Source organism: Dictyostelium discoideum, assembly GCF_000004695.1.
Source record: "Dictyostelium discoideum AX4 chromosome 3 chromosome, whole genome shotgun sequence".
Taxonomy (NCBI): Eukaryota; Evosea; class Eumycetozoa; order Dictyosteliales; family Dictyosteliaceae; genus Dictyostelium; species Dictyostelium discoideum.
This window is the reverse complement of record NC_007089.4, coordinates 3,448,398-3,466,878: the sequence shown is the minus strand read 5'-3', so window position 1 is coordinate 3,466,878 and position 18,481 is coordinate 3,448,398. Positions and strand designations below refer to the sequence as shown.

The 18,481-nt window shown below is 21.4% G+C and overlaps 10 protein-coding genes across 11 annotated transcripts; 3 read left to right on the top strand and 7 right to left on the bottom strand.

The window, feature by feature from the left end:
* Positions 1–8: 8 nt before the first annotated feature.
* Positions 9–2,663, top strand: DDB_G0280509 (hypothetical protein; the record flags this gene model as incomplete). Its single annotated transcript, XM_636123.1, has 1 exon — positions 9–2,663. One exon carries the CDS (start codon positions 9–11, stop codon positions 2,661–2,663), a length of 2,655 nt encoding a protein of 884 aa, XP_641215.1.
* Positions 2,664–2,818: 155 nt separating this feature from the next.
* On the bottom strand, positions 2,819–5,426 carry cstf2 (RNA-binding region RNP-1 domain-containing protein; the record flags this gene model as incomplete). The annotated part of the gene is made up of 3 exons (XM_636122.2): positions 2,819–4,240; positions 4,869–5,053; positions 5,408–5,426. 3 exons carry the CDS (start codon positions 5,424–5,426, stop codon positions 2,819–2,821), a joined length of 1,626 nt encoding a protein of 541 aa, XP_641214.1.
* Positions 5,427–5,928: 502 nt separating this feature from the next.
* DDB_G0280507 (hypothetical protein) lies at positions 5,929–7,287 on the top strand (the record flags this gene model as incomplete). Its single annotated transcript, XM_636121.1, has 1 exon — positions 5,929–7,287. The coding sequence occupies one exon, from the start codon at positions 5,929–5,931 to the stop codon at positions 7,285–7,287; it is 1,359 nt and encodes a 452-aa protein (XP_641213.1).
* Positions 7,288–7,393: 106 nt separating this feature from the next.
* tmem144A (transmembrane protein 144 A) lies at positions 7,394–8,964 on the bottom strand (the record flags this gene model as incomplete). The annotated part of the gene is made up of 3 exons (XM_636120.1): positions 7,394–8,400; positions 8,775–8,795; positions 8,916–8,964. 3 exons carry the CDS (start codon positions 8,962–8,964, stop codon positions 7,394–7,396), a joined length of 1,077 nt encoding a protein of 358 aa, XP_641212.1.
* A 776-nt stretch (positions 8,965–9,740) lies between these two features.
* DDB_G0280503 (hypothetical protein) lies at positions 9,741–11,517 on the top strand (the record flags this gene model as incomplete). The annotated part of the gene is made up of 3 exons (XM_636119.1): positions 9,741–10,054; positions 10,143–10,836; positions 10,942–11,517. The coding sequence occupies 3 exons, from the start codon at positions 9,741–9,743 to the stop codon at positions 11,515–11,517; spliced, it is 1,584 nt and encodes a 527-aa protein (XP_641211.1).
* Positions 11,518–11,740: 223 nt separating this feature from the next.
* DDB_G0280501 (hypothetical protein) lies at positions 11,741–12,391 on the bottom strand (the record flags this gene model as incomplete). Its single annotated transcript, XM_636118.1, has 1 exon — positions 11,741–12,391. One exon carries the CDS (start codon positions 12,389–12,391, stop codon positions 11,741–11,743), a length of 651 nt encoding a protein of 216 aa, XP_641210.1.
* A 426-nt stretch (positions 12,392–12,817) lies between these two features.
* Positions 12,818–13,120, bottom strand: DDB_G0280499 (hypothetical protein; the record flags this gene model as incomplete). Its single annotated transcript, XM_636117.1, has 1 exon — positions 12,818–13,120. One exon carries the CDS (start codon positions 13,118–13,120, stop codon positions 12,818–12,820), a length of 303 nt encoding a protein of 100 aa, XP_641209.1.
* A 610-nt stretch (positions 13,121–13,730) lies between these two features.
* On the bottom strand, positions 13,731–14,193 carry DDB_G0280497 (hypothetical protein; the record flags this gene model as incomplete). The annotated part of the gene is made up of 2 exons (XM_636116.1): positions 13,731–14,096; positions 14,140–14,193. 2 exons carry the CDS (start codon positions 14,191–14,193, stop codon positions 13,731–13,733), a joined length of 420 nt encoding a protein of 139 aa, XP_641208.1.
* A 269-nt stretch (positions 14,194–14,462) lies between these two features.
* On the bottom strand, positions 14,463–16,135 carry fumH (fumarate hydratase; the record flags this gene model as incomplete). 2 transcript variants are annotated; one of them, XM_001134561.1, is made up of 2 exons in its annotated part: positions 14,463–15,893; positions 16,109–16,135. In XM_001134561.1, 2 exons carry the CDS (start codon positions 16,133–16,135, stop codon positions 14,463–14,465), a joined length of 1,458 nt encoding a protein of 485 aa, XP_001134561.1. The 2 variants fall into 2 exon arrangements, with proteins under 2 accessions (XP_001134561.1, XP_641207.1); XM_636115.1 differs by lacking the exon at positions 16,109–16,135 and having other exon boundaries at positions 14,463–15,863.
* Positions 16,136–16,409: 274 nt separating this feature from the next.
* On the bottom strand, positions 16,410–18,212 carry DDB_G0280493 (hypothetical protein; the record flags this gene model as incomplete). The annotated part of the gene is made up of 1 exon (XM_636114.1): positions 16,410–18,212. One exon carries the CDS (start codon positions 18,210–18,212, stop codon positions 16,410–16,412), a length of 1,803 nt encoding a protein of 600 aa, XP_641206.1.
* Between the last annotated feature and the right edge of the window lie 269 nt (positions 18,213–18,481).

Below are 18,481 nucleotides of genomic sequence, written 5' to 3'. Positions count from 1 at the left end.
GTATAAGAATGAGTAATAAAACAGATCTATTTTTAATCATATATAGAAATAAATATCTAAGGATAAAAATTTTTCATGAAATTAAAATTTCCAATAAAAAATTAAAATACATAAGATATAGTTTTTATGATGCTCCACTGGACTTTATAATAAAAACAAGAAATAAACAACTGTTAATAGAAAAATTAAATCTTTTTTCAAAATTTATTAATAATAATAATTCAAATAATTTAAATAATAATAATAATAATAATAATAATAATAATAATAATAATAATAATAATAATAATAATAATAATAATAATAATAATAATAATAATGATAATAATAATGATAATATTGAAATAAATGATATTTATAAATATTATGTTGAATTTAATTCCAAAGATTTTGAATTATTATTAGAATGGAAAGATTTAGATTTATCAACATTTATAGAATTTATTAATACATTTTCAATAAAATTAAAAGAATTAAATGCAAAAACTATAAATAAATATATTCAAATTTTAATTATTGAAAATGGTGTTAATGTAGAGATTTTAGAATATATTTTAAAAGAAACCAATATAAATAATATAATTGAAAAAGAAGGAGTAGGAGGAGGAGTAGGAGGAATATATGAAGAATGTAAAACTGATTGGATTGAAAATTTCTTTAAAAAAGCAACAACAGAAATGTCAATGAAAATGTTTAATTATTTATTTGAATTTGATGAAAATGGTAATTTAAAATATAGAATAACCTTTTTCAAAGAGTTTACAGACACTTTTATTTTCAATAATATCATTGAATCAATTAATAAAACTCAATCAAATAATCAATTAATTTCTGCATTCTTTAGTCTTTTACCTGATAGAATTTTTAAAAATTTAGAACTTTGTAATCCTCAAACACAAGATAAACCAAAACCAAGACAATATTCTTTCTTTAAAAATACAATTTCAAATTGTAATGGTTTCAATTTCTCACGTCTAATAAATACAACTATTAGAATGAATAATTTAGAAATATTAAAATTAATTTTATCAAAATTTATTTGGACACCAACTGCAACTACAACAAATTGTAATAATAATAATATACAATTATCAATAATTGAAATTTATGGATTTAAAATTTCAATTAATACATTAAGAAATTTAGAAATTGATATTAGTATATTTAATGGTACTGATGATTTAATGTTACCATTATATAAGGTTATGGTTGAAAAAGTTGTATCAGATGAATTATTTACAATTAATCAAAAATCATCAGTTACAGTTAATGGTCCATATTATTCAGATTATGTTTTAGAATTATTAAATAGAAATAATTTATCATTGGATAAAATGAAGAATAATATTATATTCAAATATAAATGTATTAGAGATAAAGAATCTGATTTTAATAATCATCTTTTATTGAATTCTCAATTGATTAATATAGATTTCTTTAGATGTAAAGTTATGAATGAAAATTTAGAATTGTTTGGATTTTATTTAGTTGCTTTTGGATTCGACAAAATGAGATTACTTGAAGCGGTTGATTTAGGTTTTGAGAAGATGGTAACATTCATGATAAACATTGGTGAAATGTACCTTGGTGGCAATGAAGAGAATCATCAAGAAGAATCTTTAAAACTTTATTTAGACCTATTATTTAAATCATTACCAACTGATAAACATAATGGTTATCAATACCTATTCGATTTAGTTTTACCAATTATTAATAATAAAATTATAAAATATGAAAATTTTAATAGATCATTATTCCATATTGTAAATAATAGAAAATTACCATTAAATCCAATCAAAAGGAAAAAATACATTGAAAACATTTCAAAAATTACAAATTTCTTTGATTTGAAATTAAATCATTTCTTAAATAATTATTATTCAATCAATTATCATCCCACAAAATCAAATTTACCATCAAGTATTCCAGATTATATGGATTTCAATAAAAACTCTTTAAATATAATAAAAACTACACCCGATCATATTTTCTATCAAATTTTTAAAGATTGTTTAGAGATTGGAAATTTAAAATTATTAAAAAAAATTTTAAAATTAACTAAAGTTAAACAAACAAATTCTTTATTAGAAATTTGTTTAAATTATAATTTTAAATTAATAAATTCGATTTTATTAAATTTAAATTTTTTAACAATAGAATGGCCACCAAATAATTCTTTCTTTAAATTATTAGAAAATTTTATAAAATTATCAATTAATAATAATAATTCAAATAATAATAATAATAATAATAATAATAATAATAATAATAATAATAATAATAATAATAATAATAATAATAATAATAATTTTGAAAATTATTCACTAGAATTGGTATTTGGTATTGGTAAATTTAAAAATTATAAATTTTTCAATTTATTTAATTTTCAAAGTAATGGTAAGAAATTAGATAATCAAGTTTTTTGTGACAGAGCTTTAATATTATTTCAATTGTATTTATTGAAAAATAGTTGTAGTGTTATTTGTAAAAGAATATTATATTCAGAATTGGTTAATTGTATAACTAACCACCATCCTCAAAACTTGGATTTCATAAGGAATAAAACCAGTGGTAAAAGTTTATCAATAATTATTTCTTTAAATTATAGTTCAATTGAAAAAGATCAACTTTTTCATAAATTTGGTTTTAATATTAAATTATAATAATAATAATAATAATAAAAAAACAAAACAATAAAATAAAATGTGACAGTTTGTTTTGTCATAATTAATATTTTTAATAAATTTATCTTTTTTTTTTTTTTTTTTAAAGATCTATAGTTTAATTTTTATTATTTTTTTTTTTTATTTATTTATTTTTAATTTCTACCAAATTGTTGTCTGATTTTAATGATTTGAGGTCTTTGACTCTCAGGAACTTGATCAATTTGTTGTTGGGTGAGACTTAAAACATAACTTGCGAATTGTTTATATTTATCACCTAATTGATTCCAACTTGCCATTGCAACAGGTGATAAACCAGGTGGAGGTGGGATACTACCACCTTGTTGTTGTTGATTCATCATATTACCCATATTACCCATATTATTCATATTATTCATCATATTATTCATATTATTCATATTATTCATATTATTATTCATATTATTATTCATATTATTATTCATATTCATATTATTCATATTATTACCCATATTACCCATATTCATATTATTTCCACCTTGTTGTTGTTGTTGTTGTTGTTGTCGTTGTTGTTGGTTCATATTATTCATATTATTATTACCCATACTACCCATATTCATATTACCCATATTACCCATATTACCCATGTTGCCCATATTACCCATATTACCCATATTACCCATATTACCCATATTACCCATATTATTCATATTATTACCCATATTATTACCACCCATATTATTACCCATATTATTCATATTATTACCCATATTACCACCTTGTGGACCACCCATACCCATATTATTACCACCCATCATTTGATTAGTTTGTGGGCCATTATTGACAGCACCAACACCCATACCCATATTATTACCACCCATACCCATCATTTGATTACCTTGCGGACCTCCCATATTACCTTGTTGCATTCCCATCATTTGATTATTATTTTGATTATTATACATTGTTGGTGATTGATTAAAGTTTTGTGGTTGTGGTTGTTGTTGTGGTTGTGGTTGTTGTTGTTGTTGTTGTTGTTGTGGTTGTTGATTCTTTGGATTACTTAATAAAATTTGAGTGGCAGCATTTTGAGAAATCATACCTAAAACTACTTGAGCATGAAGTAATGCTAAACCCATTTGAGGATAATTAATCAGTATAGATATTGCTTGATCTGGTTGATGTTGAACAAAACTTTTCATATTACTCAACATTTCAAATAATTGAGCTGGATTTGTACTTTCTATAATATTTTGTATTGCATTCTTTGTTTGTTGTGGTGATAATTGTTGTTGTTGTTGTTGTTGATTTTGTTGTTGATTTTGTTGTTGTTGATTTTGTTGTTGATTAATATGTTGTTGTTGTTGTTGTTGTTGTTGTTGCTGTATATCATTTCCTCTCCATTGTTGCTGATTTTGTTGTTGTTGATTCTGTTGTTGTTGCTGGTTTTGTTGTTGATTTTGAGCACCATGTTGAATTCTTGGATCATTTGGTATCATTTGACCACCTGTATTTCCCATTTGTTGTTGCATTAACATTTGCATTTCACTTGCTTTTTCATTATCTGCATATGATACCCTAAGTACTCTATTACCAAACTCTATATTATTTAGTGTAATTTAGAAAAAAAAAAAATAAAAAAATAAAAATAAAATAAAAAAGGAAAATAAAAAAGGAAAATAAAAAAGGAAAATAAAGTAGATACCCATATATACAATAATCTCTCTCACCCATATGAATATAAAAAGATGAATAAATGCAACTCCCTTCTATTTTCTCTTTTATCAATTTATTTTTTTTCTCCACCTGTCCTTTTTCTCTCTAGTCTTTTTATAATATAAATTACATTCCCAATTAAGGGAAAAATAAAATATGAATCTTGTATGAAATCATAATGCAAAAAAAAATTGATATCATTCATACAATAAAGAAATTCATTTATATTATTGATTGAAAATTGAGATGATAATCATTATAATCATGATAATCATGGTGGGAAGAGGAGGAGGTGGATAATCAATTTCTAATTGATAAAAGAAGAAAATAATACGCATTCATAAATTTATATTTCATATGAGTGGGTGTTGATAATATTGATATTGACATCTCTTTTGCGACAAAACATAAAAATGGTATATAAATCGTTTCTGTCAAAAGATTTGCTGTCAATCTCTGTTGTGTGTCTTAAACTATATATATATTTTTTTTTTTTTCTTTTTTATTTACAGTAAACAACATATAATTTCTAATTGCTGATAATGCATTATCAACATTTTCATATTCACAAAAACCATAACCTTTAGATTTTTTTGAATCTTTATCTTCTAATAATCTAAATGAAACAACTTTACCAACACCTGAAAATATTTCAATTAAATCTTTTTCATTTGCTTCGTATGGAATATTTCCAACTAATAAAAATAAAAAAAAAAACAAAAATAATAATAATAATAATAATAATAATAATAATAATAATAATAATAATAATAATAATAATAATAATAATAATAATAATAATAATAATAATAAAATAAAATAAAATAAAACAATATTTAGAAAACAATATTATTTATAAAATAATATTATAAATAATAAAATATTTTATAATTATAAGATGAAAAAAAATAAGAAAAAATAAGAAATTATTAATGTTATTAACATATATAGTTTGTAGATTTTAATTAATTTTTGAAATTTTATTACTACTAATCCAATTACGTGTGGGTCAGTGGTTCATAATATTTTTTTTTTCTTTTAAAACTTACCAAATACACTCTTTGACATGTCTTTTCTTTTCTATATGAATATATATATATATATGTTAACTTGTTTGTTTTTTTTGTTTTTTTTTTTACGTTGACCACCAATAAATTCCTATAAAAAAAAAATATTTAATTTAAAATTGTTGAAATTCACTTTACAAGTGCAGTTGAAGGTTGAAAAAAAAAAAAAAAAAAAAAAAATTAAAAAAATAAAAAAAAAAAAATAACAAAACACCAAAAAAATAAAAATAAAATAAAAAAAAATAAAATAAAAAAACAAAAAGTGTGTGAAACGAATTATTTGATTTTTTTTTTTTTTTTTTTTTTTGTTTTTGCTGTAAATTTAATTAAAATATTTTAAAACCAAAAAATAAAATAAATTAAAATTTTAAAATAAAAAAAAAAAAATTTTTAAACTGTACTACCACATATTAGTTTATTATTTATTTGTTTTTATTTATTTATATTCAATTAGTAAAGTTATTAATAGTTTAGTAAATAATAGTGGAACTATTAATAAAATAATGAAATCACTATTTATCCTAAGAAATAATAATAATAGAAAAGGTTTATTAAAATTTTATTCTCCACCCTTGAATTCAATTCTATTAAATGTGAACAATAATAATAATAATAATAATAATAATTTCAAAAAATCAAACTATTGTACCATCACTCCAAACATAATTCATAATGATAATAATAATTTAGCACCACAATCTTTTATACCAATATCGTCAATTGAAAATGAAACTTTAAAATCACCACACCAACAACACCAACAACAACAACAACAACAACAACAACAACAACAACAACAACAACAACAACAACAACAACAACAACAACAATCTCAAAATAATATTATTAAAAATCAAAAATTTATATCAATGTTAACAACTAATATGAAGACTATACCAAAATATATACCAAGTAGTCAATTTATTATTGAAAAAACATTAGATCCAACATTAATTAAAACATCAGAACCAAGTGAACCAGTTAAAGTAAAGAATAGATATATTATTGTTGGTTTAGGTAATCCTGGTACAGAGTATGTAAATACAAGACATAATATTGGTTTCTCTGCAATCGATCATCTTTGTGAATTACTTGATTGTAATTTGGATCAAAATGCCAAACATTCTCTCTACACAACTGTATATTTAAAATTGGATGAAAAATTATCAAGTAAACAAAGAGAATCAAATCGTAATGAAAAAAAGTTAAATCATTCAAAACAACTTGAATTACTTAAAAATCAATTTATTAAACAACAAGAACAAGAATTATCATCAACATCAACAACTACTACTAATACTACACAAGAATCACCTGTAAATATTCAACAACAACAACAACAACAACAACAACAACAACAACAACAACAACAACAACAACAACAACAACAAAAAGAAGAAAAAGAAGAAGAAGAAGAAGAAATTGATTTAAGTTCAATTAAAAAACCAAAAAAAGTAATTAATCAAGTTATACTTTTAAAACCAATGACATATATGAATGCAAGTGGTAATCCATTAAGAACGATTCAACAGAAATATAATGTACCACTTCAAAATATTTTAGTATTAGTTGATGATATTTCCACAGATATTGGTGTAATTAAAATGAGAACTAAAGGTGGTAGCGCAGGTCAAAAAGGTATTGAGAGTGTTATCTCTCGTTTAGGTACTGAAAAGTTTTCACGTATAAAATTTGGTGTTGGTGTTCCAAATGCTGGTGAAATTCGTTCAAACTTTGTTTTAAAGAAATTCTCACGTGAAAAGGAACATTTATTAAAAGAATCAATTGATAAAGCTTCTCGTTATTCTATTATGTGGTTAGAAAAAGGTTCTGATTTTACAATGAATTTAATTAATAAATAAAACAAAATAAAAATAAAATAAATAAAAATAAAAAAAACAATAATTACAATATTTTTTTATAGTTTTATTTTATTTTTATTATTATTATTATTACTATTATTATTTATTAGTGAGATAAAGCTAAAATTGTAATACCAGCACCAAGGAATATAAATGATATTAATAAAATTAATAAATTTTTTACACCTTGAATTTCACGGAAATAAAAAACACTCCAAAGTGAAGATACAATCATTGGACCACCAGAACCCATTGGAAAACCAATTGTATAACCCAAGTTTTGAGTTGCAACCATTAGACCAACATTTGCAATACCCCAAAGTAAACCAGAGAAAAATGAAGGGAAAATAGTTTGTGGGAAAATTTGTGGTGGACGTACAATAATTGAATAAACTATAAACACAGCGGTATTTGCTAAAAAGATACCAGAGAAATGACAAAATACAAATGATAGTGGTGATGCATCCACGTTACTTTGTTTCCATAATTGCATTGGTACCATATTAACACCATACATAATACCAGAGAAAACTGATAAAACTATGCCCAATATTGTATTATATGGTGGTGGCATTCTCTCAAAAATGGATTTCTTTGGCTGCTTATTAAATGCCCCACTTCTACGTTTATTATTTCCATTATTGTTGTTGTTATTAATTGAGTTATAGCCATTGTTGTCGATTCCGTTATTACCAATTTCCGAGTCGTCTACAATTGATGAGTAGGAATGTTCGTCTTTCTCTTCGATTGTAGGTTCAATGAAAAAGAAGAAAATTACAGCCGCTACAATACATGCGAAACCAATCCAATTTAATGCTGGATGTGATACCTTTTGTTTGTCTATTCCAAACCATCCGAATTTACCTGTGAAATAACCTGTGATAATACTTGAACAACACCATAACAATAAACCAAGACCAATACCAATGGTTTTTACAATTGGAATAACGCAAAAATTACCAATTGACCATAATGTACCACCTAATAATCCCCATGGGTCAAATATATAATCTTTTGATATAAACATTGCACAATATGCAACTACTAATGTACCAACACTCATTACCCATGTAAATGCTAAACCATTACCTGTTGGATAATTCTTTACTGGAACTATTTTTTTTTTTTTTTTTTTTTTTTTTTTTTTTTTTTTTTTTTTTTATTCATAATTAAATAATTAATAATATATGTTTGATTATTTTTGATGATTTTTGATTGTTGGCGAAATTTCATTTTTTTTTTTTTTTTTTTCCAGGCAAAATAAAAAATAAAAATAAAAATAAAAATAAAAATAAAAAAAAAATGAAAAAAAAAAAAAATCGTGGCATTTGGGATACCAGGTAATCAATTGACATTGTCATTTTTTTTTTTTTTTTTTTTTTTAGGGGTTGCGTTTTTGAAATAAATAAATAGGTTTGATTAGTTAAATGAGTTTTATAATTTTGAAAATAAAATTAAAAAAAAATAAAAAAATAAAAAATACATACCATAATTTGAACCAAAAAATACTATAAAGAAGAAATAAAAAAAAAAAAAAAAAAAAAAAAAAAGTAGATAAGTTAGTGTTTAATTCAAAGATATATGTGTATTTTTTTTTTTTTTTTTTTTTTTTTTTTTTAAATACATACATGATGCAACTGCTGCACCAATATAACCAATTACTTGAGGGTTAACCATATTTTACTTTATCAATATGTTATTGTTATTTTTTTTTAGAAATAAAGATAAAATTTTAAAATTTCTATATGTGTTAACAATTGTATTTACTGATCGGTGAAAAAAAAAAAAAAAAAAAAAAAAAATTAAATTTCCATTTTATTTTTTTTTTTTTTTTTTGTGTTGGTTTTTTTTTTTTTTTATTTTTTATTTTTTTTTTTTTTTTGAGGTTTAAATTTTTTCCCACCAATAATAATTTACACTTATGCAATAACTAACAAATTTAAATAAAGTTATTGTCAGGTGATTAAACTACCACTGAATCATAAACATTTATTTTTATTTTAAATTTAATTTTTTTTTAAAAATAACTGTTTTTATTTTTTAGTTTTTGGAATTTTATTTCCATATTTTTATTTTTAATTTTAATTTTTCTAAGGTTTTTTTTTTTTTTTTTCTTTTTTTAAAAAAAAATAGTAATAATCAATAATAATCAAAAAAATAAGTAAATAGTAAATCAAAAATAATTATCCTAATTTTGGAAACACCTCTTTACATTTTCAATAATTTATTTTTTTGAATTAAAAATTAATAATCAAAGGAACTAAAAAAAAAAAAAAAGAAAAAAAGAAAAAATTTCAAAGAAAAAATTTCATATAAATAGATTTTTTTTTTTTTTTTTTTTTATTATTTAAAGGTAAAAAAAAAAAAAAATTAATATTTTAATTTAAACAACTATTAAAATAAAATTTAATATTAACAAAAAAAAAAAAAAATTATATATAAATATATTTAAAATGTTAATTTTAGTTAAAACTTCAACAATAACATTTTCATTGGATGTTCAAAGAGAAGATGGAATTGATGTATTATACAATAAAGTTGCAGAAAGATCAGGTCAAAAAGTATTTCAATTTTCATTAATATATGCTGGTGATGTTTTATCAAATAGTACAAGTAAAAACACGATTGGAGCATGTGGTATTAAAACAGAGAGTACAGTTCATATGATCATTATTAAAGAATTCAAATTAACAATTCAATATCTTGATAAATCATATCCAATTCTTGTTCCAAATAATGAAGGATTAAAAATATCAACTTTGAAATTGTAATTATAAATACATATTTACTCTTTTTATTTATTTATTTATTTACTAACACTCATATCTTATTATTATTTTATTTTTTTAAAACAGCCAAATTAAAAATTCATTACAAGAGGTTATTGATGGTTTAGAAAGTAAATCAGTTAATGGAATAGTTTTATCAAAGAATGAAATTGAATTGAATAATTCATCATCTTTACAAAGTGTATTAAATAATGGTGATATGGTTGAAATGAAATTAATTGAAGAAATTATAATTCCACCAACTACAACAACAACAACAACAACAACAACATCATCACCATCAAATTATTTAGAAGAAAAAAAGAGAAAAGAAAAAGAAATTCAAGATGAAAATGATAGATTATTAAAATCATTTATTGAAAATAATGAATCAATTACATCAGATGTTGAAATTATGTTTTGTTTTGATACAACTGGTAGTATGTATCCAATTATTGAAAATGTAAGAAAAGAAGTTACAAAAACTGTTAAATGTTTAATTAAAGATATACCAAATATTAAAATTGGTATAATGGGATTAGGAGATTATTGTGATGGTGAAAATTTAATTAAAACTTTAGATTTAACTTCAAAAGAAAGTGATATTATAACATTCATTAAAGAGATTCCAAGAACTAGTGGAGGTGATTGTCCAGAAGCATATGAATATGCATTGCTAAAAGCAAAACAATTATCTTGGTCATCTCATACTTCAAAAGCATTTGTATTAATTGGTGATAATGTTCCTCATGAACCATCTTATACAAATTTAAATATTAATGTAAGTAAATATATAAATATATAAATATATAAATAAATAAATAAATAAATTTTCAATTTTTAATAATTAATTAATTAAAATATTTAATTAAATACAAATTATTAGTGGTTTAAAGAATGTGATGATCTTTATAATATGGGTATTAAAATTTATGGTGTTAAAGCAGGAACAGATAGTTCAGTATCTTGTTTTTATCAAGAGATTGCAGAAAGAACATCTGGAATTTCAATTGATTTTAAAAACTTTGATTTAATCACTCGTTTATTTTTAGCAATTTGTTATAGGGAATCATCAAAAACTCAATTTGAAAAATATAAATCTGATATTAAAAATGATAAAGATAGTAATTTATCTAAAATATTGGATGATTTAAATAAAGATAATTATGAAGTTATAAAATCTGATGAAATTAAAAAAGATAATAATAATAATAATAGTAGTAATAATAATAATAACAATAATAATAATAATAACGATGGTGCATCATCAAGTACAAATAATGAAGAAAAAAATAAAGTTATTGTTAGAGATTATGGTAAACCAATAAACTTGAAATCAAGTCAAAAATGGTTCAACCATGAAATTGATATAAATAGAAAACCTCAATACATATATAGCAATAGTTTAAAATACTTTGTCTTTCATACTGAAAGCAAAGGATCAAGATGTAATTTAATGTAAATAAAACTTTGGAAATTATAAATAAAAGTAAATAAATAAATAAATTGATAAAAATAAAAACTAAAAAAAAAAAAAGAAATAATAAAATGATTTTATTTAGATAAAAAATAATGGAATTCCATTATTTATTTTTAGAATACTTAGTTTTTTTTTTTTTTATTTTTTTTTTATTTTTTTTTTTTTTTTGAGTTTTATTTTATACGATTAAATATAATTAGTTTGTTCATGAAGAACTTATTAGATTACTGTTTAAATATTTCATTTCCTCTAATTTGACAATCTTCTTTGAATTTCTTTCTTTTAATTTATTTATTTCAATTAATAGTGGTGATTCTTTTGGTTTCTCCAATATTCTTTCTTTCAATTTTTTTTCATCTTCAAATAATAATATTGATTCTTTTGTTTTATTCCAATTTCTTTCTTCAAATTTATTTTTTAATTCATCAAATGGTTTCTGCTCCAATTTTCTTTCTTCCAAACTTTTTTTTATTTTAACTAATAGTTTTGATTCTTTTGGTTTTTGCTCCAATTTTCTTTCTTCTAATTTTTTTTCAACTATTAATTTTGATTCTTTTGGTTTTTGCTCCGATTTTCTTTCTTCAACATTAAATTGTGATTCGTTTAGTTTCTCTGATTTTTTTTCTGAAATTTTTTTTCTTAATTCTATGATAAATTTCGATTCTTTATTTTTTTCCAATTTTCTATTTGATAATTTATTTATAATTTTTTTAATTAAAATAACAACCGAAACTAGTAATGTGAAAAAAATAATCATATCACCATTTCTTTTTACTATATTGAATGATAATATTTTTACCAATGTAAATATAAATACAATAGAAAGTAATAAATTTTTAATTATTGAAAAAATCATAATTTTTTGTTCTTTTAGCCTATGAATTTTTTTTTTTTTTTTTTTTTTTTTTATATGAAATTTTTTAAATTATTTATTTTCTTAAAAAAATTAAATAACTTAAGATCTTGATTTATTTGTAAAAAACAAACAAATAAAAATTAAACACCAAAAAAAATAATTTTTTTTATTTAAAAAATTAAAAAGTAAGTTTTAAAAACTTACTTTTTCAAAAAAAAAAAAAAAAAAAAAAAAAATATTCAAAGAATTGTAGTGTTGGAAATTATTTTTATCTCAAAAAATAAATAATTTTCTTATTTTTTTTATTTTATTTTTATTTTTTTGATAGAAAATTTAACACTAATTCCAATGAAATATAACAAAACATTAAATTATTATTTTTAAATTATTATATATTTTTTTTTTTTTTTGAAATTGAATATAAAATCAAAATAATTTAAAAATCTTTTTTTTGAATCTTTTTATTTCATTCACTTGATTTTCAAAATTTTCTAATGATGTTTTTTCCTCTATTTCGCCATTGTCTCTGAAATTTTTTTCTTTAGGAAAATTATTAATATTTCCATTTACAATATTAGAACCTTCAACGTTTCCACCAATTTTGAAATTATAAACATTTCTATTAAGTTGATTATCTTGTTGTATTGATTTTCTTTCTTTATTTTTCCTATTTTCTTTTAAAAATTTTACTTCATTTTGTTTTCTGTTTTCATCATCAATCATTTTCATATCAATAAATTTATTGTGGTAGGAAGTAATATTTTCAATACTTGAATAATGTTTTCCGATATAAAATGATAATAGTAAAATTAAAGTTAGTATACTAAAAATTAAAATTGATCATAATTTCTTTTTATTTCGTATAAAAAAGGATTTTTCCCTTTGAGCTGCATCCATTTCTATCATGTGAATATTTAATAATTAAAAAAATTGAAAAAAAAAAATTTAATTTCTGCCTTTAAATACAAATTGGTAATTTAAAAAATTATAGATCACTTATATTTTTGGAAAAAAAAAAAAAATTAAATAATTAAAATGATCTGGTTACCAAAAAAAAAAAAAAAAAAAAAAAAAAAAAAAAAAAAAAAAAAAAATGGAAATAAAAATAAAAATAAAATAAAAATAAAACAGTCAAAGGATTATCTCCAAAATTAAAGAAAATAATTAAGGGTAATAAATGAGTGAAATTATTTATTTAAAAATTAAAATTTTTTTTTTTAAAAAAAAGAATAATTTTAAATATTTACATTAAAGTTTATTTCTGTAATTTTGATTGTATTTTCTGGATTGCTTTGTTTTTTATCATCACTTTGGAACTGGCAATCATTTACATTGATTTCTATAAAATATTATCTTCTTTGTGACCATGGTTAGTAGCATATCCATTTATAAACACATTTCCTTCAATTGCCAAGTTTTTGTATGATTTTTGTTGCTTTTGTTTTTGTTGGTTTATTTTTTGTTTTGATTGTTGAAGTTGTTGTATTAGTTTTTTTGTTTCTCTTTTTTCATTTAGCAAGCTTTCAATATTATTAACCTCTGATGATTTTGAATTTTTTTTTTCATTGAATTTGGTGATTGAATTTTCTTCATTACATTTTTTATTATCATTTAATTCAATAGAAACGTTTTTATTATTATTATTTGAATAAAGTTGAAAAAAAAAAAAGACATTGTTACTAAAATTAAAATAATAAAAAAAATGCTATTGAATTATTTTTACTTTTTAAATCATTTTCATCATATACAAATTCTTCTGGTATATCTTCTGGTTTTTGATGGGCTTCTTTTTTTTTATCCATTTTAAAATAAAAATTTATATTTTTATCTTTTTTGCATTCAACAAATTAAAAAAAAAAAAAAAAAAACCAATTTATAGAATTTTTTTAAAGTAAATCTATTAAGCAAAAAATTAAATACATTTAATTTATTGCTTAATAGATTTATTTTTAAAAATAAAAAAAAGGAAAAAAAAGGAAAAAAAGGTAAAAATAAAAAAAAAATGCAACAGATGGAAAAAAAGGAATTTAAAAATTAAATTTAATAAAAAAAAAGGAAAAAAAGAGTTTATTTATTTCATTGAACCAATCATTTTTGATGGATCAACCCATTTATCAAATTCTTCAGAGGTAGTGAAACCTAATGAGAGACAAGCTTCTTTGAGTGTAGTTTTTTCTTTGTGAGCTTTTTTAGCGGCTTTGGCAGCTTTATCATAACCAATGTATGGATTGAGAGCAGTTACCAACATGAGGGATTCGTGTAAGAGTTGATCGATTCTCTTTTCATCGGCTTTAATACCAACGACACAATGTTTAGTGAAAGAAACTGAAGCATCAGCGATGAGACGAATTGAGGAGAGAACATTTTTAATGATGACTGGTTTGAAAACGTTTAATTCAAAATGGCCATTGCTACCAGCGATGGAAACGGTGGTATTGTTACCCATAACTTGAGCACAAACCATAGTCATAGCTTCACATTGAGTTGGATTGACCTTACCAGGCATAATTGATGAACCTGGTTCATTCTCTGGGAGGATGAGTTCACCTAAACCACAACGTGGACCAGAACCTAAGAAACGAATATCATTGGCAATCTTCATGAGAGAGACAGCGACGGTATTGAGGGCACCACTAACTTCGACCATAGCATCATGAGCTGCTAAAGCTTCGAATTTATTTGGAGCGGTTTTGAATGGGAGACCAGTGAATTTAGCGACTTCAGAGGCGATATCAACATCGAAACCAACTGGAGTATTTAAACCTGTACCAACGGCTGTACCACCTTGAGCTAAATTGTAAAGTCTTGGGAGGGTATCTTTAATTCTTTGAATACCATACTCGATTTGAGTGCAATAACCAGAGAACTCTTGGCCCAAAGTGAGTGGGGTAGCATCTTGTAAATGAGTTCTACCAATCTTGATGATATGATTAAATTCGTTTTGTTTGGTACGCATAGCAGCCAATAACATCTCTAAAGCTGGTACTAATTTCTCATTGATTGAGATTGCAGCAGCAATGTGCATACAAGTTGGGAATGTATCATTTGAGGATTGACTCTTATTGACATGATCATTTGGATGTACTAATTTCTTTGAGAAATCTCTTTTACCTGTCATTAATTCAATTGCACGATTTGAGATAACTTCATTGGCATTCATATTTGATTGTGTACCTGAACCAGTTTGAAAAACTACCAATGGGAATTGATCATCTAATTTACCTTCAACAACTTCTGTTGCTGCTTTAGCAATATTATCTGCAATGGTTGCATCTAAACCATACTTTTTATTTACAATTGCTGCACAACGTTTTAAAATACCAAATGAACGAACAACCATTAATGGCATCTTTTCTGATTCACCACCAATATCAAAATTTTCTAATGATCTTTGAGTTTGTGCACCCCAATATTTTTCATCATTAACTTTAACTTCTCCAAATGTATCAAATTCTGATCTAAATGTTGTCATATTTCTAATTGTTTTTAAAAATTGTTGATTCTAAAATATTAAAAATAATAATAATAATAATAATAATAATACATTAACAAATAAATAAATAACCAAAAAAAATAAAAAAATAAAAAAAAATAAAAATAATTATTTTTTTAAAAAATTTTAAAAATTAAAAAAAAAAAAAAAAAAAAAAAATTAATTAATAATTTATTATATTTTTTGAAAATAATAATAATAATATTATTTATTATTATACTTACATTAAGTTTTCTTGATGCAGATAACATCTTATTTTGTTTAATTTGAAGTGTTTCTCAAAAAAAAAGAACTGTGAAAAATGAAAAAATTAAAAAAAAAAAAATTTTATTTTAAAAACATTTAAATTTGACTTTAAAAAAATAAAAAAAAATAAAAAAAAAAAATAAAAAAAAAAAAATAAACCAATTTTTATTTTTCATCATTTTGGCGAAAATCCAATCTTGGAGATAAAATAATAATATAAATAATAATACTGATAGTTAAAGTTGATAATATTTTAAAATTAAAATAAAAATAAATTTCTTAATTATTAAAAAATATTACTTGTTTTGTTAAAGTTGGAACGATTGACAATTTTTGGAAATAAGATGAAAATTCTTGAGATTCTTCAAAACCAATAGTTAATTTATATAAAGATGTTGATAAAGTTGTTTTTGTTGTTTTCTCTATTGTTGTTGTTGGTGTTGGTGTTGTTGTTGTAGTTGTAGTTGTTTCAAAATCCGTATTTAATATTCTACCATTATTAATATTAATGAATTTTTGAGTTATTGAAGAAAGTTGAAATGGTAATTTTAAAATTTTTAAAGATTTAATTGTTTTATTTAATGGTAAAACATTAAATAATAGATGATTTAATTCATTTGAACTTTTTATTGAACCAGATAAATTTAAATAAACAATTGAATGATTATTAATAAATGATGATAATATTAATTCATTCACAATTATATCCATATCTAATAATGATAATTTTTTAATAGAATTTGTATTTTCAATTAAATTAATTAATGGATTTGTAAAATATGTTGGAATAATATTACAATTATTGTCATCTTTTTCATCATCATTATCATCATCATCATCATCTTTAATATAGAATTTATTATTTTTATTAAATTGACAAATTTCAGAAATTTTTAAAGTTGATAAATTTTTTAAAGATAAAATTGAATTACAAAATTTTGACCAATCATTAAGAGTATGTTTTGTTCTTTTAATTGAACCATTACCTGTGAAAGATTGATCACAAATACATAAACCATTGTAATAATCATCATTGTCATATTTATGTTCGAAGCTAATCATTGAAATACCAAATTGATTTAAATAAGATTTGAATGAATTAATATTATCACCACCATTTAATCTTTTCATATGAAATATTAATTCATGAAAATGGAATTTCACATCAACATATTTCAAATGATTATTCGATTCAATTGGGTTACATAACACTATTGGATTAATGAATTGATTTTTAATTTTTAAAAATTCAACACCTTTAATCGACTTTAATAAATCATAGAAATGAATATTTGATTTACTCCAATCAATCATATCATCAACTAATAATAATTTACTTGGTTGAAAATTTCTTGAAATAATTTTAAATAGTGATTCAGATTCATTGAATAATGATAATTTTAATGTATCTAAATTATCTAATAGTAAATTATTTTTCAATTTTAATGAATTCCAATAGTTTTCATCTAATTCACCCATAATTAAAAATAATACAAATCTGATTTTTGATAATTTACTAAACTTATATTCTTCTAAAAATTCTTTATCCCTATCATTAATTTCACCATCGTAATCCATTAAGAAATTATATAAAATCTCTACTAAATTTGGAAATCTTTTAACTAATTCAATTTCACTCTTATATTTTGAATTTGTATCATTCTCTTCAAATCCATCTTCAATAAATATTTCAATATTTTTTTCTTTAATTAAACAATATGATTCTAATTTTTCTAATTTTTCTTCTTTTTTATCTTTTTCTTGATGTTTTTCTTGTTTTTCTTTTTGTTGTCGTTGTTGTTGTTGATGTTGTTGATTTTTTAAAATGATTTTATTATATTTAGTTGATGAAATGGTTGTTATTGATTTTGAAACAAAATTAAACCAAGATTTACAAACTAATGAATATGATAGAATAAAACTTTCATTAAATTTTTCAGATTCATCATATGGAATATATTCACCTGTCAATTGATATCTATCAAATAATATTTGACATTTATTTGAATTATCAACCAATAAAATAAATATCTTATATTTTAAATAATTTGGTAATGAATCAAAAAAACAATTTGTTTCCATTTTATTTTATTTTTTTAACTAAAGATTTGTATTTTTTTTGGTTTTTATATAATAATAAAAAAAAAACTCTCTATTTTTTTTTTTTTTTTTTTTGTCAAATCAAAAAAAAAAAAAAAAAATTTGAAACCAGTTAAAATAAAAAATATTAAAAATAGAAAAAAGATGGAATTAAAACAGTGTGGTAATTAAAAATGAAAATTAAACAAAACTCAAAAAAAAAAAAAAAGTTTAAAAAACACCTATTTTAAGATATTGATAATTGTTCTTTT